The following is a 24,924-nucleotide window of genomic DNA, read 5'->3' on the forward strand; positions in this document are numbered from 1 at the left end:
ATATAATTTTTATTTGTAGTGTTTTTAATGCATTATTTTGATTATAGTCACACTTTTTTAAACTTCTACATCATGTATTAGAAGCTTTGATCTAAACCCGTTTTAAAATAGATTTTATTCTTTTACTTATGTTCTGTCATATATAATGTTGCACTGGTGAAATCTCATATTAAACAAAGTTTAAAAAATAGTGATATGTATGTGTATATGTACAAGTAGCCTTTAGTCTGCTCTGATGCTCACACTTAAATCTGTGAGATACCAAAAACAGCAGATATACTTAACATGATCATCTCAAGCACACAGCTTTGTCTATGAGTGCAAAAGCCCCAGCCATCAGCCTTTCAGAGCTTCTGTCTGCAAGGGACAGCGAATCAGAAGAAAGTTGGATTAAAGGGAGGGTGCCTTTAAAGGGAGAAAGCTATAACAGCTTATTTCAGACAGTGGGTGAACTGAGGGGTTGCACAAGGCCCTATTGAACAATAATTCATGCAAAGCTATTCTAATAGTGTTAAGGAATTAAAACAACAGCATTTATGTTTCATTTTGTGTTTGACTAAAATAAGCTTAGTACCTTTAAATATGAGCTCTGTGTTATTTTTTCACTGACTTGAAAATATCTTGTTTTGTCAACTCAGAGTAGAATAAATTATTGAAAACATAAGCAAACATTAATTTATTGTTTTACTATTAAGTTAATATATTTGTATAGTCCATCTTTGTATGTCTGGTTTATGTTATTTTCTGTCCTTTTTTTTTTTGGTAGGTATACTCCAACATATCTGCCTTGCTGTCTGTATCAGCCTTGTTGACTGATGTTGTTCTACTGGTAAACAAGATGCCATTTACCAATGTCCTTCACTGACATTTATATATTTTGCACTGACTAAATGTTCACAGATAGTTGTTTTTATAATGACAATTTGTTTTCCTGATGCTTAGGGGAAATAAAAAATAACTTCAAAAACAAAATAAACTGAAACACATGAAGATATTGCAGAATTTCACAATTGTTAAATGTTATGTTTTCTTAGTCTTCTTTTTTCTGTTTGATATATGAATGTTTAAAGGGTTTTTCTAGGAAATTTATTGTACCTGGATGTAGACTGGACAAAATAAAATCTGGAAGGAAAAAAGGGCACATCGAACATTTGATGGTCTTCTGGTCATTAGAGTTTCTTTTTTTTGTCGGCAGGATGGTAGGCAGGATAGGACATGTTCATCGCAGCATTTCTGCCGACAGGTTGCGTGCATATCTGGCAGAGCGCAGTTTGAGTTCATGGTAGCACTGAACAAAACTGTGGTAGATGAATGTGATGGGCAGCGCCAGGAGCACAATGCCGCTCACTACACACATTCCCCCAAGCACCCGTCCTCCGATTGTTACCGGGTACACATCCCCGTAACCCACTGTTGTCATTGAAATAATAACCCACCAGGCAGCAGCAGGGATGCTGGCATAATCACTGTTCTGGGTCTCGAGATCCAAGCCGTGTTCCAGTAGCTGGGCCAGGGCACTGTATATAGCCATGGCAACGCAGACAAACACCATCAACATGACCATCTCTCGGTAGCAGCGCCTGAGAGTCAACCCTAGAGTCTGCAGTCCCAGGAAGTGTCTGGCCAGCTTCATGAGCCAGAACACTCTCATCATCCTCAGGACTCGGAGTATGACTCCAGCAACCCCGAGCCCAGCACCCGGCATCCCTGCCCGGGCCATCGCCATAGTGACATAGTAAGGGGTAATGGCAATCACGTCGATGATGTTGAGTGGCCTGCGGAGGAAGTCCCACTTGTCTTTAGCCACCAGAAAGCGCACTATGCACTCTGCCGTGAACCAGCCAATACACACTGCCTCCACTATCCTACAGAGAAGATAGAAGAAAAATTAGTTGCACACACTGTAAACAGGAAATGACAGAGGAGGTACAGTGAGATATGGATGGCATGAAATAGGAAATACTGCCTGGCAGTCAGTAAATGTGAGGAAGGAGGAAGCAAAGCAAGGGGAGTTAAATGATGGGAAATAAGGAACAAAGCTGTCACAGTTCAGGCCTGGCACAAGTAAACAAAGACAGCAGGACAGATACATGGGCTAGTAAATTTCTGGCAAACTGCACAGAGGGAGGGTTTAAACCCTTCAAAGAAAGACTGTGTCAAAGACGGTCACATAATTACCCCATTGACAAGCAGAGCAAGGCCAGTCAAAATGAATTAGAGAATGATGATTCTTGCATTAGATATAAATGCAGTGAAGCCCAGAAATGACAAAAATACCTGCAAAGCAACTATCAGAATAGTTGCACCAACCCAAATTATGTAGCAACTGAGAGAACTGCATCATCTAATGACATGAAACTAAATTGGAATCCTTTTGCCCTCAAAGTATACAAGCCACTTGTATTGGCTACTTAACCACTGTAGCTGATCCAAAACTCAAAACTATGTCCAGCCTGAGGGAGCATAACCTAACCTTATATAGAGAATGGGCAGCTCAGGCTTCCAGGAAAGTACAGGCCAAAATCACGCAGACATGGAGATACACGTTTTCGCGCCTACATGCTTAAGTTAGAGAAACAAAACTCTGACTTATGATGATTCCTGTAAGTGGCCTAATTTCTTTGTTTGCTTGCACTATTATATAATCCCCTCAGTACACATTCTACTTTTATCTCATTGCCCACTCAAATATTATGAATCTATGATTACCTGATGTTTGCCCTTCATGTGCGCAATGCAGTGTAAACTAAGCAGGACAGTAAACATATTCAGACTAACTGTGAAGAGGGTGGGAGAAATAAGAGGGGAAAGCTATGGATTGGCTATTGATTTGCTTCCTCGGGGGCCTGTCCGGCTGTCATGTGAGGAGCCTAAGGTGTAATGTGCTGCCTGAAACTTGTCAGCGGGCATATTGAGTTCAGGGGCATCAATTCACTAAAGCACAAGAACAAATCCCCTGCAGGCAACGTAATACATGGATGTTTTAAATATCTTGCTTTGCTGTCATTCTTATTTTTATGTTATTATACCAAACATCCTAGAAAACACTCAAAAAGCTGAGGTAGAAAACATCTCAATGCATCCACCTCGTGGTTAATATTAGTGCGCAATGACTTTGGCCGTTGCCTTGAACTCATGCATGATCAAATGTTAAGAGGTATATTTATTTATTTATGCTACTTGTAATGACAAAATCAAATATTTGACACGATTTCATCTGTTCAGCTCACTTTTACACAAGACTGTCTCAGTTGTAGGATATCCGCACACATTGCGCCGAAACATTTGGCAGCATTTTCATGAGGGGGCTTCTATTCCTTCAAGTTAACTGACCCTTGACAATCGCCTACCTGTGTTCCTCCACAGTAGTTCTCTTGGCTGTATCCCAATCCGGCAGGGTGCTAGCGCACAGCATGATCATAGAAACGATAACAAAGATCACGGACACTGAAGCCAAAAGCTGCGCTACAAGGGAAGAGTTGGGCTCCTCAAAAGCCTTGCGCATTTTCTCGAGCCACCTAGCGCGACATGTGAGCTCAGCCTCTTGCACTGACTCCCCTGTGCTCTGGGGCTCATCCTCGATGTCCCCCTCAGAGAGTGTGTCCAGTCCGATGTCGGACATCCTATCGTCCAGGCGTTTCTGGCAGCAGGAGTCCAAGTGCGCGCTCTCCAGTCCCCAGTAGAGCATCTCTGTGTAGAAAGACAGCTCACACACTCCGGGAACAAATCGGAGTTTGCCGGAGCGCACGTACAACATAATAAACACGAAAGCCTGAGCGTGGCGGTCGAAGAAAAACTCATTCCGGTCCCGATCGTAGTCATCGCAGAGTTCGAGGACCTCTTTCTCGGTTGCGCAGGCAATCAGGCGGCTGACGCGTCGAAGAGGGAAATCCCTGATCACCTCACGGGTGAAGGCGTACCGGGTTCCCCCGACGTTAAGCACGCAGATGCTCTTCCCGAACTTCATTTTGACAACTTAAATCATGAAAGCCTAAAAGAACTCTTCACAGTCCATTCTTCCTTCCATCGCAGGAGTTTGGGCACTTGGGGAACTCGCTTTGAGTGAAGGTGGCCCTGCGCTGAGGTCCGTGGCTGCTAACTGTTAACTCTTCCCTCTGTCATTGACTCTATTCTCCGTCTCCCTCTGTAGCCTGAAGAAGAGACTCATCCCCCCAGTCAGCTCCAGCCAATCCCATCAGTGATGTCACAAGCGCGCGCGCGGACACACGCAGAGAAAAATCCATAAGCAACAGGAGTATAGAGCGTAATATGTGATTTAAGTCCACAGTGGAGACTGCTGCTTCCTATAAAATACTGTTTAGATTCTCCTGGAAGCAGATGAGAAATTATCGTCAAACATGATGAAAACCGGGAGGAAAATTCTTGTTTAAGAAAGCTTAGTTATGTCTCACTGTAATATTCCCTGTTACACTGACAAAAAAATAGATGTGAAGCTTGTATTTGATATGCTTGCACCATTATTAAAATTTTGACCATTTTATATCATTTGATTAAGATAGATAGAGATACTTATATATGACTTGTGAAACAAAAGATACATTATGTTGAGGTAAGTATAATAGAAAAAAATAGCAAGAGAAATATATGCACACATGAATAATTTATTATTGTTATTATTGCTAGTATTATTATTATACAAATAATGTTTTTTTACTATTATTTTGATTTATGCAGATATGTGCAGCTTTATTTATTTATGTATTTGTTTTGAACAAACATAAAGAAAATAGTAATTGTTTTAACTTAGCAATGCAAATATTCTATACCAGCTCATTTGATAGCAAAATCAAATAATAATAATAATATCTACATCAATATTTTAGCCGTGCGACAAACTGGCGACCTGTCCAGGGTGTACCCTGCCTCTGCCTGCCTGATAAGGGAATGGATGGATGGATGGATGTCTACATCAAGTATACAAAACATAATCATATATTGAATCTTCTTCTTCTTTGCCACAGCATCATCTGCCTTCATCTCACTATGTCACTGTTACATCAACCATCTGCATATCTTTCTTCAATACAGCCATAAATCTTCTCCGAAGTCTTCTACTTTTACTACTGCCTGGAAGGTAAATCTTTAACATCCTTTTTCTAATATATCACAGTATATCCCTCCAAGCTATCTAAACCTCGCTTCTCTAAAGTTATTAGAATTATAAATTACATACTCATTTCTAATTCTGTCCACTCTGGTCAAGGTGGATCATGTAACGATGCGTAAAAGATAACAACAACAACAACAACAACAACAACAACAACAACAACACAGAGACTTCTTCATGTAAACAGTTCCTTTTAAGTTTTAGAGCCCTTTCTGATTTGTTAGGAATTTTAGAGAGACTCAGTTTCAATGATTAGATTCGAGTTTAAACTTCTGGCTTTACAGATATAAAAATGTCCTAAAAAATAATGTACATACTGCTTTCTTATGTTTTCTGAGGTGGGCTGGTGTCTGCGCGTGTGGGCCGCGTGTGGTTGTGCTGCGCGTGCGCGGGCCCCCTCCAGCGTCAGCAGTGGTTTTTCGGGTTGATCCGACTTCTTTTGGCTGCCGTGAGTTAACTGTATCATAAAGGGTGCTGTGACTCGAAGGAGGAGGGGGGGTTGAATTGCCATAATTCTCCCGATAGGTTACACATCCGGAGTCCCGACCATCTTAATTTGTCGCTCCTTTTCCCTTCAAAGAGAGTAACTTTTATTGTTTTTATTAATTTATTCCATTTCTCTTAGTTTATGGTTTGCACACTGGGAGGGCAGAAATGGCGGCCAACATGTACCGGGTCGGAGGTATGTATGTCAATGTGGATCTTTTTATCAAAGAGAAACCGTTACAGTTTTGCACCTTCTGGGCGTTATTTTGTGTTATTTTGAGCTGTTTGCATTTAATGGTGGAGATGCGGATGTGCTACAGCAACGTGGACGCGTTAAGTTGAAGCAGGAAGGTGAGAGTTGGTGTATATTTGAGATTCAAAATGGGTCAGGCCTCGCGTCTGTCGTGGCCACAGCAGCTAGCCGCCAGCTTGCTAAATGGTTAGCTGGCAATGTAAACATTTTTCACTTGTTTGCTGCTCCCCGGGTTTCTGAATTCTTAGACCAGGGGATACAGGGGGCTTCTACACGGATAGACCTCACGACTAGACGTGTGTTTCAAAGGTTGTTAACATGCTACCACGGACAGTCTGAAGCTGCCTTTGTATTTGCCACTCCTGGCATGCAGCCATTAGTACGAGACCTTATTTAGCTAACGTTAGCACCAGCGATGGCTTCACTGATTACCATTAATGCCGTCTCAGCGCTCGTTTGCTGCATTTAATGATCGTATTTAACCATCTCGGTAACATCAGGTGCCAAACTGTTTTGCCAAAGTGACCACCTACAGTAACCACAAGGGCAATTAATTATCAAACAGGGATGCAGGCTGGCTGATTTGCTAGCTAGCTCCTTAGCAGTCTACTGGAATTCAACATCAAATTATTGTCTCCGCGCATGGCGTCGCTGCGTCTGCTTTTACACATTTATTCAGGAATACTTGAGCTTTAAATCCATACACAGACGGCCACGTAGCCTAATTGCATTAATGCTTGACATGCCACGCAAACTATAGGCGTCTAATGACATATCTTGCAGCACTTTATAACCGGTATTTTCGAGGTGCATCAGCTTATTGTCCCCTCACGTCACCTTTAGGCTAACTTCTGCTGCTTTTAGGTGCTCATTGTAAACTCCGTGAACTTGTCGATAGGACACACAAACTTCCAGGTACATTCAGGTACAGTTTTTCTCCCTGTATGGAACAAGTCTTAACAAATGTAGTCAATATTTTGCTGCTACATTGCAAACAAAAAAAAAGATGGGATCTGTAGTTTATTCATTTATTTAAGGTTTGTTTTGGTTTTGACTTTTTACAGCATTCCAACACTGATGTGCAGTACATTCCCATCCCAGAGGCTGAGGGTTATCATACACATTAGCATGATGATACATAGACTTTAATGACATGCACAACTCTGACAAATATGCCGCTTCACCGTTTAAAAGTCTGGAACATGTGGAATGAAATATATCAGACTTTGTGTCAATGCTGCCTTTGCCACAACCTAAAGTTGTGTAAAGTTTAATAAAAAAAAAAAAGAGATATTGTTACATTTATTTTATTTGTCCCATTTGTTGGGAACTGGCAGTGTCTAGAAGACACATAAGCTGGAAGAAAGATGGGGATTCAAACCAGTGCTTCTGCATTAGGCTTACGGCATATGGGTCATCTATTCAAACCCAGAGAGCTATACTGGCATCTGGTGATGTTATTTATATGCATGGGCAATCTTTTTTTTTTTTTTTAATGGCATATTGAAGTTTTTATTGTCTTTAATTTATTTTTTCATACAAACTGAAACAGTGTGGTAACATATGGCAACAGGTTGAAAGACTGATAATTTTGCACTTTTATTCACCCATAACTTGGTGGTTGTTGACTAGAGATTTTTCCTTTTAACTTTTCTGGTGCAACACTTTCTGAAAGTCACAACTTTGCACATATTTATTGATTAAAGGACATGCATATTCTTTGATTTGACCTACTGTAGCGCCAATGTATTAGAAGAAGAAAGTGTACTTTATTGGTCCCCGTGGGGAAAATCCCTCTCTGCATTTAACCCATTCACTCAGTGAAGCAGTGGGCAGCCACTGGGCGCCCGGGGAGCAGTGTGTAGGGACGGTACCTTGCTCAGGGGTACCTCAGGGTAGCTGTTCAGGGGAATCGAACCCCTGACCTTCCGATCATGGGGCCACCACTCTACCTACTGAGCTATCCCTGCCCCCCCCCCCCCCTTTTTTTTTTTTTTTTTTAAAGTTCATGTGGTCTATATATTTAAATATATGATATGCGTGTTTCCTGTTGCAGACTATGTATTCTTTGAGAACTCCTCCAGTAACCCTTACCTGATCCGTCGGATAGAAGAACTCAATAAGGTACTGATGTGTGCGTTTTTCATTTTCATGAGTGTGAGAATATGTTAGAGAATTCCTTGAATTCCTCTGTGCTCCTGTCCCCACCCTATCACTTTCCCATTGTTTGTGTGGATTTTGTGACCTTGTTTGTAATATGGCTTGAAAAGACAGGTGTTCCCTGATCTACCAACTGTCATTAGTATGACTTGACACACCTGTGTGTGTGTAGGCGGGGTGACTATTATCAACATTTCACAAGCTCATGTAGCTTTGGGCTAAAGATGCAGATTTATTTTAATTATAAGCTGATACCAACCTTGAACAGCAGTGTTGTTGCTCTCTCTTTTTTCTCTCGGCATTTTACCGTAATTCCTGTTTTATTTTGTTCGAAATCCTTCACAAGCATTGTTAATAGGTGTGTAAAAGCTTTTCCTGTGTCATGCTTGCACTGAGATGTTCAGTTAAATGCAGGTCATTATCGGATTGTGTGGGTGGAATAATGCTAGATCACATTATCATCCTGAAAGAGTGTACTGAGGCTCAATGTTATAATCTAAAGACAGGAGACATCGTAATTATCATAAATGATGTAACAGGAAGTCCCTGCAGCATGATACGATTTAATAAACCTCTGCTGTTGCAAATACAAGCTGTATGAAGCTTATCGTGTTGGTAAAGGTGAAATGGAGTGCTTGATCAAGCACGATGGACATTTTTGTGGCTTTAGCTAGTGCATCGATATGCACATCGTTGTTCCTGTTATTTACTCCAGATCCCTTTTTATATAGATACATTTGCTTTTGTACACAAACTTGGAAGCAGGTAGGTGGGGAGTATAAGTTGTTTCTTTTTTTTTCTTCTTCTTCTTCAAACCTTTTTCAAACCTTTTACCCCCACATCTAGTCATCAGTCACGACATTTAATACTGGCTGAGTTTGAGCACAGCTTGATAGGTACACAAAGGAGCCAGGTCTCTTGGGAAATTACAGGGTTGCACAGGTAGGTGTTGCCACTTATTTGAGTCAACCTGGATGTCTCTCCTCTCTTTTAGACTGCCAGTGGGAACGTGGAGGCCAAGGTAGTTTGTTTCTACAGAAGGAGAGACATCTCCCACAGCCTCATCCAGCTTGCAGATAAACATGCAAGTGAGTAGCAGTTGTGACGCATCATCTGTGTAAAACAGTACAGTTTCTTTAGATTGTGTTTGCATTAATACACATTAAACTGTTGTATTTACATTAGAGGGTTCTGTGCTCTAATTCACCATGTGGTTCTATGTGGGTACTCCGGCTTCCTTCCACAGCCCAAAGACATGCAGTTAGTGGGGTTAGGTTAATTGGTGAGACTAAACTGCTTCTATGTCGGAATGTAAGTGTAAATGTCTTGATGCATGCTCAATCATCCAGGTAAGGAAAACCCAAAAAGTTGGAGACTGAAGAAGTCACTTGGATGAGTGACGAAATGTTTCTCCCACTGAAAACGCTATGTTCAGATGAACAGAATAAACTTTTTGGGTAAGTGTGAATGGTTTCTGTTTTTCTGTGTTGGCCCGGTGACTGGCGACCTCACCTTTTGCTTTATGGCAGTGGGGATGTGCTCCAGCTCAACTGTGACCCTGATTTAGATAAGCAGAAGAAACTGGGTGGATGGGTTCTTTCTGTTTTGCTAAACTTTAGAGTGACTTGTCTTTGTTGGTTGGACAAATCAAGCAGTGTCACCTTGGACTCTATGAAATATTGTATTCTAAATTGTATTTTTTCCTTTAAGGAGAGTTGTGATATTTTAGACTAGTCAATTATGTGACAGAAGTGTAACCAGTGGTGAAGATTAAGCCATCCATCCATTTTCTTTCACTTATGCAGTTTAGGATCACAAGTGGCTGGAGCTGATTCCAGCTGTCATAGGCTGAGAGGCAGGGTACACCCTGGACTGAACTGGTCATCAGTCTGTCACAGGGCTGACACAGAGAGACAGGAAACCATTCACACTTGGGGCCAGTTTAGTATTACCAATCAACGCAGCCCACGCATGGTTTAGATGGTGGGAGGAGGCTGGAGTACTGGGAAAGTAGGGCTGGGCGATATGGCCTAAAATTCATATTGTGATATAATTTGAAGCATGTGCGGTAACGATATATATCGCGATATATTCTTTTCTTCTGTATAATGTATTTTCCACACTATAAGGCACACTTAAAATCCTTTAATTTTCTCAAAAATCGAGAGTGCGCCTTATGTATGAATTCTGGTTGTGCTTACTGACCTTGAACTGATTTTGGCGTGCAGAAATCTGTTAAATGTTTTAGTACAACTTTGGTAAGCCGCACTGCTTGATGGATTGTCAGAGCATTACGGCTGCCGTAGTGAGGAGCTTCTGGGTCCTGAGTAATCTGGGTCCAAAACTCCGTCCCCTCAGGTCCCAAAGTCAAACGAACACTGAGAGTTAAAACGGTCTAAATTCTTTCATCTTTAATAAAATCATCAGCGTTGCTGCTTTACCAGGTGTAACAATTAAGTTTAACATCCAGGCATCCATGAAAACAGAAGTTATTAAATTTAATGGAGTTAGAAATTAACAGGAAGTTAGCTCGCTAGTTTCCACCTAAACATGGCATACCATGTTCTGAGAGATTTTTGAAACTATTTAAAACGTACAGCTCTGCTACCACTTCCAACATAAATGAAGACAGAAAACTAAACAGCAGTGGCGTTTGCAGGGTTACTGAAGTTGGACTACCTGGTATATAATGTTGTGCTACGTGATTGCTAGCAACACAGCTATGTTAGCATAACATTAGCACAGTGAAGCTGGAGGATGAACGCCAACTTTTTTTCCACTTGATAAAAGTTAACGTGAGGGATTCTGGTGGTTAGGGACAAATGCAATCGCATAGCAGGATGCTATACACGGGCCAAACTTCAGTCAGGAGAACAACTGAGATTATTCATCCACAATACGAGGTTAGTTATTAATATACTGCAACAACATGGGAATACAACAGCTGCGAGAGAATTCAACATTAATGAATCAATGTTACGGAAGTGGAGGAAGCACCGTTTTTGGCTTTCCCCATATTTCAAAAGTGCTTCATCTCTTTGCTATGACTCTCGGCATAATTTGCAGATGACCAGACGACCAAAACAGGCGCAGCTTGATGACATCAACATGCGCTATCGCGATAGAGCGGTATAGTCAAAATCTCTATCGTTGGCCAAATTTATATTGTTTCTATCGTATATCGTTTATATCGCCCACCCCTATGGGAAAGAACAAGCAAGCACCACAGAAAAGGGCCCAAGTCTTGATTTGAACCCAGAACCTTCTTGTTTTGAGGATGTAATGTGATGGCTAAATTTCAACAGACAGATGATATCAGGATGACTTAATTATCGAAAATTTTTAAAGACTTTAAACTTGAGACATGACACTTTGGATTTTCTTTTTTCAGAAAAAAATGTAATTAAGCTTTCTGTCAATCAGAATGACATTTCCAATAGTGATTTCTCTTGGCAACTTTGTAAATTGCACATTTAACTAGAAATAAGAGGTTTTTAATGCCAGAGATGGAGACGTTGAAACTTAAATTTGTACTCCAACTTGGGGGATTCATGTTTGTATTTCACAGTAATTTCTCAATTGCTTGTTACTGCATTTTACAGAATTTGAGTGTGGATGTGTGAAGTGAAAAGGAAAAGAAAGTGTCATCACAGCAACACCTATTCAGTGTGGGAAGCAGACTACCTGATTCCAGAAGGCTAATGGCCAGAATAAAACACATTAATAGTTAGTTTCTCGAAGTAAAAAACATGCTTTCCACCAAAGCAGATTTCCAGTTTAGATGTGGGTGATTGCAATGAAGAGCAGCAGGAGACCCAGTGAACAACATGTTTACTGCATTCACGTCATTCAGCACTGACTGGAAAAATACTGTTCCCTGTGTATGTGTCATAGAACTGCTGGTAAAAACCAGTTATCCTGATTGAGGTAGACTTTATAGACATAAAGCAAGAACAAAAAGATAAAACTTGCAGTATGCAGAGATAGAGCATTGATCAAAGTGCTGTGCCAGTTCTGCAAGGTGTTTGGTGTCCTTCGTCTGCCAGCTGGTCAGAAGAAAATCGAGAAACAACAATAAAATTTATGGCAGCCTAGTGCAGCGTAAAAAACCCCAGTTAATTTATGTTTGACATTATTTCAGAGGGAAAACAAAAGAACAGCAACTAAATTTGATTTTTACAGGACGAAAGTTTATGTAAGAGTCATAGCTGAAAACTTTTTAGTTGAAGGTAGAAAGATACAGATGTGTGGCTCTGTCTTTTTGTGTGAAGCCGGGTATGCTGTGCAATTTTGGGCAGCCCCAGATAAAAGATAACCAACAAAGGAAGGAACTGAGTCTCCAGAGCGGTGATCACACAGTAAGAGATGGTTAGAAGTATCTCGAATGCTCTTCCAACCTAAGATTCTTATAAACTTAAGATGTCCATTTCTCAGTAACTGCCGGTATAACTGTCTACTAACCAGCCAGGAGTCAGGAGCGCAGGTAGAAATGATCTTCTGATCAACATGACAGCAGAACATGTGGGAGGACAAAAACAAACTCAAACAAAATAGAAGAAAAACTTTGTGTTTAGTCTAGTTGAGTAATGGTTTGTATGAAGTGTCCTCCAGCTGTTAAGACTGAGCCAAGGGGGATGTTGCATTGAAAGAAGCGAAAGAGAAATAACAGCTGTACATTTTTGCCTCAATTCAGCAGGCACTGTACAGTCTGCGTGTATCAAACTTTATATTTTATTAAGCCTGTGGACCACTGTAAACACACAGCATTTAGATGCTTTAAAATCTCAGCAGACTGCATTCCTACTCTTCTGTACTGGATATGGTGCAATCAGGCACATCTGTTTTAACATTAACTAAGCTTATGACATCACTTAACTTTAGTAATGAGATGTTTCTGTGTTAAATTAAAAAAAAAATCCTACCATTGGCTGGAATGAAAGACAGTACAGAGACACTAATCATGGTAGCACAAGATCAATAAGGGTTAAGGCCCTGAATAAATCCAGCGCATAACAGCAGTGTGCAAGATGCTAACAGGCAGGGCATACAGGCAACGCCATAACAATGTGCCTAGCATAGTATACAGGAACGCAGGTATGGCTTTGAGGTCGCAATGGGACACGTCTCCAAAGATGACCGTGCTAAAATCCTGTGGGATACAGATGGTTAACCAGTGGTGGACAAGCAGAGGAAAAAGGCCATAGTGATGGATGTAGCTATACCAAATGATGGCAACATCAGTAAGGAGAAACACAAAGCTGGAGAAAAACCAAGGGCTGAGAGAGCAGCTAGACAAGATGGAGAGTAAAGTCAACTTTGGTCCCCATGGTAACACTCGGAGCAGTGACGACCCCCCCAATCTGGGAGAGTGGCTCCAGCAAATTCCAGCAACGACATCTGAGATCTCTGCTCAGAAGAGCGCAGTCCTAGGAACAGCTAAGATACTGCACAGGACCCTCAAGCTCCCAGGCCCCTGGTAGAGGACCTGAGCTGGAAGAACAAATAAAGACTGCCCACAGGGTGAGAGGGGGATTATATATAATAGTATTTTACAAAAACATGAGCCTTTGCAGATGATGTGCAGAGTATTTTCTGCAACAAATGCTATCTGTTGCAGTTTATACATTTTTAACAGTAACTCTTTTCAGGATATTACATTTGTTTCACTTCTTAATGTAACATTAACTGAAATGCCAACATTTTCCAGACTCTAATGTTGGTGTATTTTTCGCTGCTGCTGCTGTTCCACCCACATGTTGTCTTCAGCAAACAATACTGTCATGTTTTCAGAGTTTAGCCATTGACGCATGATTGGCAGACTGGGTTTTAATCAATTGAGCAAAGCAATTTTTGCTGTTTCCCCAGCACATTGCAGATGAATAAAATAATGTTCATGGCAGTTGAAAAATTTCACTTTCAAATGAAGGCTGCTTTTCGCTGCTTCCTCTTTCAGCATCACTTGGGATCTTTCACTGTATATGGTGTGAAAGCTGCTGAAGTAATTCCCCTGTAAATGTCAAACCTATTAATTAAGATCTTTGTCTTACCTCACTGACTGTACAAAATAATTCTATTTCTCTCTGAAACTGACAAATGCATGCATTTCCCTCATATAAATGTGACACTATATAAGTTCTAGTATATTGAAAATCCACTTATAGAATTATATTTATTCAAAGTGTATGCAGTGCCTGCACTGTTTACCAGTGATTTAATATGTTTATATACTGCCTAGTATTATGTGCCAACCAGCAAATCCAGAGTCATAAAAGCATGGGCCTCCTCATTTGAGAAAGCACTGCTAACAAATGTGAAATTACAGTCTGAGGGATAAATTGAAGAATCTGTGAGTTTTGATGTTATTTATTTATTTATTTTCACATTTATCAGTCACTGTTTTTTTTTTTTTTGTCTCTGGGATATATTGATGACAAAAGTGTCTCATGAAATGGATTCATTTGTTTTGTCTTTTCCTTTGCAGAGGAGCTCGAGGAGGAGAAGGAGAACCCAACAGAGACAGAGCTAACAGAAAAACAGAAACACCAGCTCCGCCACAGAGAGCTCTTCCTCTCCCGGCAGTATGAGAGTCTACCTGCGACACACATCAGGTACAGTGCACAGAGGCATACAAATACATACAGAAAATGGACTGTACAGCTCGCCAACTAAAGGCAGTGCCCATGGATAGTCACTCATTCAGCCATGAATCCATCCATCACACAGTGCGCACTTCCTTTGTTTGTGTTTTTATATGGTGTGTGCTTCCTCCCCTCTCTCTCTCCATTAGGGGGAAGTGCAGTGTCGCATTATTGAATGAGACCGAAGCCGTTCTTTCATACCTTGACAAAGAGGTAAGCCTGAGAGGGGGGAACAAATTGATGTCTCTTTCTGGTTTTTGTTACCTCAAGCTGCATCATAGAAAGTCCGGTCATAATTTACATGCTTTTTCTTTCCTTTTCTTCTTTTTGTTGTTGTTGTTAAATTCTGTTGCTTCAGGAAGTATTCAGGCTTTTCAGATATGTCCCTGCCAGTTATTAAACTCCTAAAAAAAGACTCTCACATTAGAAATCTGTTTCAATACAAATAATCAATTTGTGTCTTAAAGGGTTTAGATGCAGCTGCGTACACCGTTGCTTCATTTACCATGAGCAAATCTATGAAGATCCAAATTAGTGCCTGCACCTTGGCCCACTCTTCTTCATTTGTAACATCATGTGCACAACTCCCCAAAAGTTGATTCTGTTCATCTGGATGATTCTGTTCATCTGGATGAACAGAATCATCCAGATGAACAGAATCAACTTTTGGGGATTTACTTACCTGGATGATTGAGTATGCATCAAGACATCATGCGCACAAGTTCCTCTGGTACATGGAGGCAGACGCAGCGCTGGTTCACATTGATATAAAATGGGTTTGTTAACTAGGGCTGAACGATTATGGAAAATAATCTAATTGCGATTTTTTGCCCCAATATTGCGATTGCGATGCGATATGCGATTATTTTTTTAAGGTCTTTGTCTTCTGTATTATTAAACAAAGACAAGCAATACATCATATAGTATGGCCAATACTATATTACATTAATTTTAAACTGTTCTTTCCTGGAAGACAGACCTCTGTTATGATGACATGAGGTGATGCATGAATTGATGACTGACATTTTTATTTAACTTCTTCAATCACAACAGTATATTTGAACATACACAATAGTTTATTTTTAGCTTACAAACATCTGAGCATAAAGTGCTGACAAGGAACCCTGGTGTAAACATTAAAATGAAAGTCAGTACAATGTGCAGATTGCAGAAATATACATAAACAAAATCAGTGGCTTTACCACACTCAGTTTTTCGACATCTGTGAACTACTAGACAGTCATTCAATTAAAAAATAATATTAAATAAATAAAACTAATAAATAAAAAATACACACATCTTACTGATCTCTGCAGTCAGTAACATTACACATAAAGTGCAAACATAATAGCAATTGTATAAACACACACACAAACACGCCTTTAAAATTTAAAGGCGTGAAATTGGACGGTCTAGCCTTCTGATTAGCTAATCAGAAGGCTAGTTCTGATTAGCGTCACCGCTGTCTCGGTGGAGTTTAATAAACTCGGCCGTCTGCTTCTTGCTATCTAAAATATAACCAGACACTGGCGTAAATTCTCGACTGTCTCATACTTCTGTTTAATAAGTTTTCTGTTTGACGTTTAGTCAGCTGTGTGAAAACCAAGGAGGAACCCACCCGGGGGATTAATAAAGTTTTATTTTATCTAATCTAATAACTTTAATCTCAGCCAAACCGATTTACTCACGAACAAACAAAACACTGAAAAAAGCCCAACAATAACATTTTTAGGTTGTCTAAGTGACTTATATATTACGTTTAACCCGAGCAGCGAAACTCCGTGGTGATCTGAAAATGATGTGCCGGGAGTTGTGCCGTTCTCGGCCGCATCAGTAACCCTCGAGCTCCCGGCTAGCTGTCGAGCTGGTGGGTAGCAGACGCCTCTGAAAACGTCGAAGCACTTTTGCAAATATGGGATATCTTGATAAACCGAGCAGATATTTGATGTTTACACAACTACTTTCTCGCCTGAAAATATTTTAAAAGTTTATTTTGTGACCCAGAAAGATTAGTATGAGTAATTTTAAAACTTAGTAGCGGCCGCCATTGTTGGAAACTGGAGTTTGGCTGGGCCGCGCTATGAATTCTGGGATATGGTAGTAATTTGGACAGCCTTCGGCGCGTCGCTGTGACGTAAGCGGTCTACAAATGCGGCCTCAGGAGGATGCAGCCCATGAATTTGGACATGTCCAGAGTATAATCGCAGCCTTTGCGGTTAGAAAATTGCACTTGATCATGTCGCGATATTATCGCAAATGCGATATATCCTTCAGCCCTATTGTTAACCAATAGAGAAAAACGTAGTGATTCATTTCGTTCATCAGGAAAATACAGGGTGCTGTTGGGGTAGACATAAAGTGGAATACATAAAGAATCCACAGTGTCTGTAGCTCACTGGATAAGGCCTAGAAGCTAGCTGTTACACGACAGAAATACCATTGCAAAGAATTAGGCTTGATTAGCACAGAAAGCGGGAATTTTTTATTGTCTTAGAGTAAGGCCTGACTGGTGGGGAGTGAACGGCCAGGTGAACTAGTGACTTGTGATGCATTTATATTGGTAATGATGAATAAAAATTGGGGAATGCACAAAAAAAGTTTGCCATTTGTGGGAAGAATCTTGACAATATTATCAAAAAGCTGAGGTAATGCAAGCCTGGACCTGTCGGCAACTTGTTGCTAGGAAGTTTGTATTCTCCCACTTTCTGGCTGAGTGATTGCTGGAGGTTGCCGGCAGTTGGTAGGTGAAATTAGTAACACAGCTATACGGTGCTGCACCAAAAAAAACGTCACACTGTTTGCAACAATTTCACCTAGCAACAACCAGTTGGGGAAATAAATATTTTCCCCCTGCAACCACAGGGTGCCTGGGGGTGGTGGACGTCGCTAGGTCCGTGTGGCTGATGCTACGTTCCTTTTACCTTCCTTTTTTAACAGTTTTTTTTATTGTTTATTTAAACGGTCAAAACATGTATGGCTTAAAAATGACCTAAACAAATAATCAGTAAACAGTTGAGTAATATTTTCTTCTCAGTTGACTGATTATATTAGATTTTTACTAAAACTCTTTATTATATTTTGCATGTTGTCTGTCACATAAGTATAATTATATCTGTTATAACACCTGGAGATCACAGGAATCCCAGCCCTGCCAAAATCTGGGAAGCTCCACATTAATGGATGTGATGTTTTCCTTAGGATACCTTCTTCTATTCGCTGGTTTATGACCCAACACAGAAAACCCTGTTGGCTGACAAAGGAGAGATCAGAGTGGGACCGCGTTTTCAGGCAGATGTACCTGAAATGCTACAAGAAGGTGAATCGCAGATTTCACCTTTATTTCTTTCCTAACCCTTTTTCTAAAGCATAAACAAAATGTAATTAGTTTATAATTAAAACCATCACTAATAAGCAAATAAGCGTGGAAGGCAAATCCATTGTTATCCTACTGTGTGTGTGAGCTGTTGTCTCTGGGCTTTGCAGGTGAGGCAGATGAGAGAGATCAGGCCAAACTAGAAGAGAAACTGTGGGATCCAGAGTGCCCACTCACCAACAAACAGATAGACCAATTCTTAGTGGTGGCACGGTAGGTCGCCCTCACATCTACAGCAACAACTTCTCGATCGCATGCACTGGATAGGCAGTTTCACAGATGTAATAATTCTGAGTTTTAGCACTTTAATAGCCCGTGGTGCTGTGAAGGATTGGCTGAAATATTTAGTGTGTGAGATAATATAAATGCACACTGTTATGAGCCATGGCTCATAAGTTTGGCTCATTATTTTCATTTTTATTCATTCAATATGTGAATTTGTCATGGGTTTTTATTTATAAGGGAGGATGAAAATGAATTAAAAATGAATCACGCAGAGATTTAAATCGCTTTTTGGTTAACAAACGACTGTTTACTGTTTCTGATGAACGACTCATCTGTGTTTGCCATATATTTTTGCTCCATACCACCCAGTGCATATTTTGAGCTGTGAGGCTGTTAGTGTTTTCTTTGCAGACATGCCCTGCACATTAATATGTCAGACCATGCAGTAAGCTGTGCATATATGTATCATGTATTGACTGACTGTGGGTAATTTTCAGGGCGGTCGGGACCTTTGCCCGAGCGCTGGACTGCAGCAGCTCTGTTAGACAGCCAAGCTTACACATGAGTGCAGCTGCAGCCTCACGAGATATCACACTGGTCAGTGGGACACACACAGTCAAACCCTGCAGCACCTTGCTGGGATTTAATTGATGGTTTTGTAAGCTTTTTTTCTGCGTGCATTGATTACAGTTCCATGCGATGGACACATTGCACCGCCATAATTACGATTTGTCCAGTGCGCTGAGCGTACTGGTCCCAGCGGGGGGCCCGGTGCTTTGCAGGGATGAGATGGAGGAGTGGAGCGCCTCGGAAGCTGCCATGTTTGAAGAGGCATTAGAGAAATATGGAAAAGACTTCAATGACATCCGACAAGACTTTGTAAGTGTTTTGTTATCATTCTGCCTGGTAATCCTGTTGACGTAGAAGTTATTCAAAAGAATATTACATTATTTATGGTGCTTTTAAGATATTTTGTTTTTATGTAGCATTTGATTGGTTGTTACCCGTTACTGTGAGAGACTGCTCACTGTGCAGTTAAAGTCTTCATGTGGTGAAATGTATTCACAGCATGCCGATGGACAGTTGAGAGGTTCGACTTTGAGGCTTTGAGAAGTTTCCAAAGAGTCGTCCTCCCTCATCAGTGAAAATCTGTCACAATGGAAATCCATTGTAATCTGCATAAATTGAAGCTGCTGTTCTGTGAAGCACAAAATTACCAATTTTAGCACTCGCCTTTCAAGCCTGTGGGGGTGAGGGATGACTGTTTGGTTCTTTTGAACTCTCCTTCCCACCATCTACTTCTACTGTACAATAAAGCCAGGGTATGGGTGTATGCGGTGGCACCAGGTGCTCATGAATACTTATTAAATGTGTGAATTTCTCTGTGTTTCCGTCTGAGGCCCAGAACCAAGCAAAGCCAGTAACTCTGAGCCTCTGTGGTCACGATGCCTCTTGCTCATGAATATACATGAAGGCTTCGCACCCAGATGGCAAGAACATGAGATATTAATATCATTAATTTGCTCTGTGTCTGTCTTTCTTTCTCTCCCCGTGCTCAACCGTTCTTCTTGTGAAGCTGCCGTGGAAGTCTCTGACCAGTATCATAGAGTATTACTACATGTGGAAGACTACAGACAGATATGTGCAACAGGTGAGAAAACCATGTAGCTGCTATGCTACATGCATCTTTTTTTGTAATTAGTGTGTGTTTTTCTTACATTTACACAAGATTAAACTAAACGATGCCATCCCTAACAACTGCATCGCGCTTCTAGTGGGCAAAAACTCCTCCTGCATAAATAAATAAAGCAACTTTGTCCTAGCTTTGTTTATTTTTGTTTTTTTATTGACTACTACATGGGACTTTAATCTGAAAAGGATACTCCAGTTTTTATGTTTATTTGAAGCTGCAAGAATTAAAAAAAGAAAAAAAAAGAAAAGGAAAAGCGTATCAGGCAGTCAACATCTTCAAAAAAGACTTCTCAAAGGAGCTGAATAGCTTAAGCTCAAGATTTTGTTTCCTTTTAAAAATGTGCAAAAACTCATTGATTCATTAGAAAGGCACAACAAAACCAAAGCAGTTCACAACAACTATTCCAACTGTCTTTCTGTAAAATCAAAAGGTTTCACACAGTTCAAAATTAGTCCCCACAAAAAGTGACGTTTTCATGCTTGTTCAGTTTTTAAAATTATAACCGTATCCCTAGGGATACAAAATAAGTAGAAGTGGCTAGAATCAGGCTTTCTATTGAAATAAAGTTCTCACCCACAGCTCTGACCACTTTTGAAATGTCTTTTTTTATTCTTTTTACTTTATTTAATTTTTTCTGAGCTGCCACACATAGTAAAATGGTCCTCGTTATGTTTTTATTATACCGATATAAATGTATTTGCAGTGATTAATTCTGAAGTGGCAGTCTGTACGAGTGCAGCTTAAAAAAATGTAGGATACTTTTACGTCTAATTCAGTTGCACCATTCCTTGGACCTCCATTGCTTAATAAATTTGAAAAATGCTTGCTGCACGGCCTACTAAACTTTTTCTTTTTCTAGAGCTATCGAAAACTTTATATAGCTATTCACAGACTAAGTGTTACGTCTTATGATAAAACTGCCCTCTGTGTAGAAACGGGGTAGTTCCCCTTAAGATAGGCGTGGTGGTGCAGAACATGTTTACAACCAAAGAAGCAAAAAATCTGGTTAAAAAGGTCCTTGTGTTTGAGAAGAGCAACCAACTGTATAGCATGCACAAAGGGGGATAGCCTTTGCTCTCCAAGGATTTCATGTGCTCAGATATAAATTGTGTTTATGTGCCCCTAAAAAGCATAGAGGGAGAAAACAACTCCTTTGAATTACATCGACAGATTTAATTATTACCACTGTAATTCCACACTCCAACTTTCAGGATGCAGGGCTGAGTTTTATTTGAAGCAATGCTTGTTAAAGGCAACAGTTTTTTTTATTTTGGGATTAATGAAGAAATCCATTTTTTTCCCTCTTTGAACAGAAGAGACTGAAGGCAGCAGAGGCAGAAAGCAAGCTGAAGCAGGTTTATATCCCCACATAGTAAGTTTCTTTATTTCATATTTCAGTGTTTGCAGATGACATTGGATGTCTTTTGTCTGTTACTCTGCTTGTGGTGGACAGATGATGATTTTATGCAGTATAGCTGCTGTCATTCTGCTTCCTAAATCACTTTGTCTGTCCTCTGACAGTAACAAACCCAACCCCAACCAGATCTCGATGACCAATGGCAAGATGGCGACGGTGAACGGAGCGGGCCCCGGGGCCTACCACGCAGCAGGGGGGGGCAGAGCCTGCGAAAGCTGCTACAGTGAGTTAGTGTGTGCGTGTGAGAGTGAGTGTGTGATTAGCCATGGCAAGTGTGAAATTAAGTGGTGAGGGCAGTGAACAAAAGTCAATTAGAAATCTAATGGAAACAAATGAAGCCTTAGACAGCTGTCGCTTCTCTTACTTAAAGAAGAAATGCTTTCCTTTTATTTTCAGTCTTTGCTTATTATTAACAGCTTCACAGACTGAAAGGGGAAATCGTTGTCCCACAGTATGCAACCCAGAGTGTTAACAGAGTGCCTCTAGCTGCCTAAAAATATTAGATTTCACTTTGTGAGAGGATTAGCAAGCAGGGTGGTTAGCTACAGCCCAAGTCACACATTCCTAGAACAAAACCAAGATAATTTTAACTACTTTGCTTTCTTTCTTATCTCTTCTATTATTACTTTTACTTTCACCCTTACGAGGAGAGCCATTTTTAAGCATGGGTGCAATGATTTTGATAAATAACCTGGAACAAAGGCCCAGAGAGCTTTTGATGACCCACTGCAACCACCGATCACAAAGAAGGGGGAAAAAAAAAGTATTTCCCAAACAGAGTGAAGGTGTACAGACTCTGCTTCTGGTTGTGTAGTGCCATGCAGTTTTGCTGCTGCTCAGGGAAGGGCTGGCATATATTTGTAGGTAAATCTAAATCTTGCGTGCAAACTGCAGGCAACTGTGGCAGTCTGCTAGCAACCAAAACAAACCCATTGCCCCAAGGCTTTTGGTGCAGCAGTGTTTAACTCTTTGTGACCAGTTTCACCTTAAATCAACCTGTTGGAGGATACACATTTTTTGCCCCTTGTCAACAAAAATCTAAGTAGCATAAAATGCCTTCAACATAACTGTTTCTGAATTTTAACAATCCACTATAACACAAGTTGCAAGATTCTCTGGATATTTGACTTTTCAGTAATAATAATTCTGCTGGACATAAAAATCTGTCTGCGGCAGACTTCTGCTGATGTCACGTTTTATTATGATGATATTCATTTTTGTGTCCCTTGGTGGGACTCAATTGCACTGAGAACTGGGAGAATTGTAAAAATTATAACCTGAGTTCTGCTTATTAGTTCTTGAACACATCCTAACATTCCCCTTAAAATCTACTGTAAAATGTAGAATATTTAAAAAAGCTGACAACTAAAATTATTTGATGGAAATGATAAATCTAAATGCCTAATATCTGCTCACTTTGCAGTACAACGGCCTCGTGCACTGTTTCATGTTTGTAAGCACTTAAAGTCAGTAGCAAGCATATAGTGACGTCTTGTGTAGTATGAATATTGATAAAATCACACAGGAAAAGATGGAGATCAATATTCTTAGTGTCTTGAGACCAGTCTTTTCTGCCATCTCTCTAACAAGTGTTAATGGATTCCATACATTAACAGCCATGCAGTCAGCCCAGTGGTATTCATGGGGGCCTCCAAACATGCAGTGTCGTCTGTGCGTCTCCTGCTGGATGTACTGGAAGAAGTACGGTGGTCTGAAGATGCCAAGCAGAGCTGAGGGTCCAGAGGAGAGGACCTCACCCACTCCAGCAAGCAATGTAAGCTCAGTGGAGGGTACAGAGAAGGGTTTCTGCAGGTCCTTAAAACATGTTCATATTAGAGTTAGACAAAAACAAAGCCTTTGAAACAAACTTGTAAAAATCTGTACCTCCTGTGTGATGCAGCGTTCCTGACACTTTAAATTTGGTGACACATTTTAAGCTGTTCTTTTGGCCACAATTTGCCTTTATTTTAAGTTCAGACACTAGAAACCAGCTAGCTCCTGGCCCTTTCACATCACTGATGAGGCAATCCCAAAAAGATAATCTTAAGCTGTGGTAAAAATGTTCTTCAACTGGAATACAGCTGGTGATGGAAGTGTGGGTTATTTTGGTGATCCTCTGCTAGCTGAAGGTTATCATAACCAGAAGCTTGGAGCAGATGGAGAACTGGTTCATGTGCCTCTGTATCAGAGGTGGGCAATCGGTTTTCTCAAGGAGAAACTGAGAACACAAGAATCTTGATCTGTTGTGGAGGGCTGTAGCGATGAGCTGATCTCCATTCTGCTCAGTATTCATTTTTATCTCTTTATAAGCTATTGGTGCAGCCCTTCATAGCAATCCCAGTTTCTCGTGGCCTCTTGGGAAGATTAATTACCCAGCCGTGCTCTATGCTAAGCCCCTCGTTGGTGCAGAGCAGAACAAGGGTTACCATTACTAGCTGCAGTCTAAGACGAAGGAGTTGGAGTTTAGCTGCATGATGACTCACCGGAGAGGTTGCTGATTGTGCTGCGGTAAAAATATTTTTAAGGGACCATCAGGCACTCAGTAGTTTAACCCGTTTACCATCTTGATGTAAATTTTATGGATGCAGTGACAAAATATCAAAATATCCAGACATAAAAATAATAGTAGTCCAAGAAAGTGGCTGATGGAAACCATAATAGAAGCTTTTACTAATATCAGTCTTCATCTGAAAACAGTGGCTTTGCTTCTGTTTCACAAAACAAGCTCGATTGCCAGTTATCTAATGCAGCGGCCCTGCAATAAATCCTTCCCTCAGGAAGGTTGTAATGCTTGATTTTTATCTAAACTGTTTTCAGAAGGGTGCTGATTCAACTTTATGGCCGTTTTAGAGGCTGTAATTATGCGCTGGGATAAACGGGGCGGGCAAATGATTAGATTCTCCTCACTGTATTACACAATACAGTTCAACAGCACCACGAACAGTAGCCTCCACAGTGACGACAGAGTGAATTAGACTCCCCTCTACAACAGTTTGAACCACAAAACAGTTTTGTGTTAAACATGCATGTTTTTAATAATAAATAACAGTAAAATCTAATTTGTTTTTCAGATTTTTTGTTAAAGCCTTCAAACCAGCCAATGTAAATCTTTTGATAATGGTTTTTCAAAATAAAATCCAATAATACAGAAGCTAGTGTAGTGGTTATCAAACCTTTTCTGGCATGACCCCCCCCCCCCCTCTCCAAGAAAGCCACCATTCTACATTTTAAACTAATAGCCTTTGTTAATAAAACCAAATCCAAGTTAAATTTTGGTGACATAAAGGTCAGCATGATATATATACTTAACCTTTTTAATCCCTTTTTATTGGAAATTTTAACATGATACACTTTTGGGGGTTTTTTGAACAAAATTGTCTATTTTTGAGTTTTTATGCTCAGTGCAGCTCTTTGATGTGCACATATGCACTAAGGCTGCATTTAAATGAAGATGAGTTTTCCCCCCTGCAAAAATATAACCATTCAACTGAAGTTCCCATTCCCAGCCCAAGAGTTTAAAAACCATTGGATTTGTTGAACCATCTCTGACT

General features: G+C 40.4%; 2 protein-coding genes across 3 annotated transcripts in view; one reads left to right on the plus strand and one right to left on the minus strand.

Moving 5' to 3' along the window:
• Positions 1–718: 718 nt before the first annotated feature.
• On the minus strand, positions 719–4,120 carry kcng3 (potassium voltage-gated channel, subfamily G, member 3). The gene is made up of 2 exons (XM_085466584.1): positions 3,351–4,120; positions 719–1,865 (listed from the first exon to the last, which is right to left on the minus strand). Exons 1-2 carry the CDS (start codon positions 3,965–3,967, stop codon positions 1,220–1,222), a joined length of 1,263 nt encoding a protein of 420 aa, XP_085322710.1. The 5' UTR covers positions 3,968–4,120; the 3' UTR covers positions 719–1,219.
• A 1,462-nt stretch (positions 4,121–5,582) lies between these two features.
• Positions 5,583–24,924, plus strand: part of mta3 (metastasis associated 1 family, member 3) — a 31,396-nt gene continuing 12,054 nt past the window's right edge. For both annotated transcript variants that reach the window (XR_014921993.1, XM_085466585.1), the window contains exons 1-13: positions 5,583–5,810; positions 7,924–7,991; positions 9,022–9,115; positions 14,509–14,635; positions 14,815–14,878; positions 17,864–17,981; positions 18,149–18,251; positions 18,761–18,860; positions 18,954–19,142; positions 19,840–19,914; positions 21,270–21,328; positions 21,478–21,596; positions 22,990–23,147. Coding sequence is in view for 1 of the 2 variants with exons in the window: in XM_085466585.1 (XP_085322711.1) it covers positions 5,783–5,810; positions 7,924–7,991; positions 9,022–9,115; positions 14,509–14,635; positions 14,815–14,878; positions 17,864–17,981; positions 18,149–18,251; positions 18,761–18,860; positions 18,954–19,142; positions 19,840–19,914; positions 21,270–21,328; positions 21,478–21,596; positions 22,990–23,147 (1,302 nt within the window). In the remaining variant the exon portion in view is untranslated. The remainder of the gene's footprint in view (positions 5,811–7,923; positions 7,992–9,021; positions 9,116–14,508; positions 14,636–14,814; positions 14,879–17,863; positions 17,982–18,148; positions 18,252–18,760; positions 18,861–18,953; positions 19,143–19,839; positions 19,915–21,269; positions 21,329–21,477; positions 21,597–22,989; positions 23,148–24,924) is intronic.

This window comes from Copadichromis virginalis, linkage group LG8 (genome assembly GCF_057382275.1).
Source record: "Copadichromis virginalis isolate Kocher_CV1m ecotype Utaka linkage group LG8, C_Virginalis_male_GT1.1, whole genome shotgun sequence".
Taxonomy (NCBI): domain Eukaryota; kingdom Metazoa; phylum Chordata; class Actinopteri; order Cichliformes; family Cichlidae; genus Copadichromis; species Copadichromis virginalis.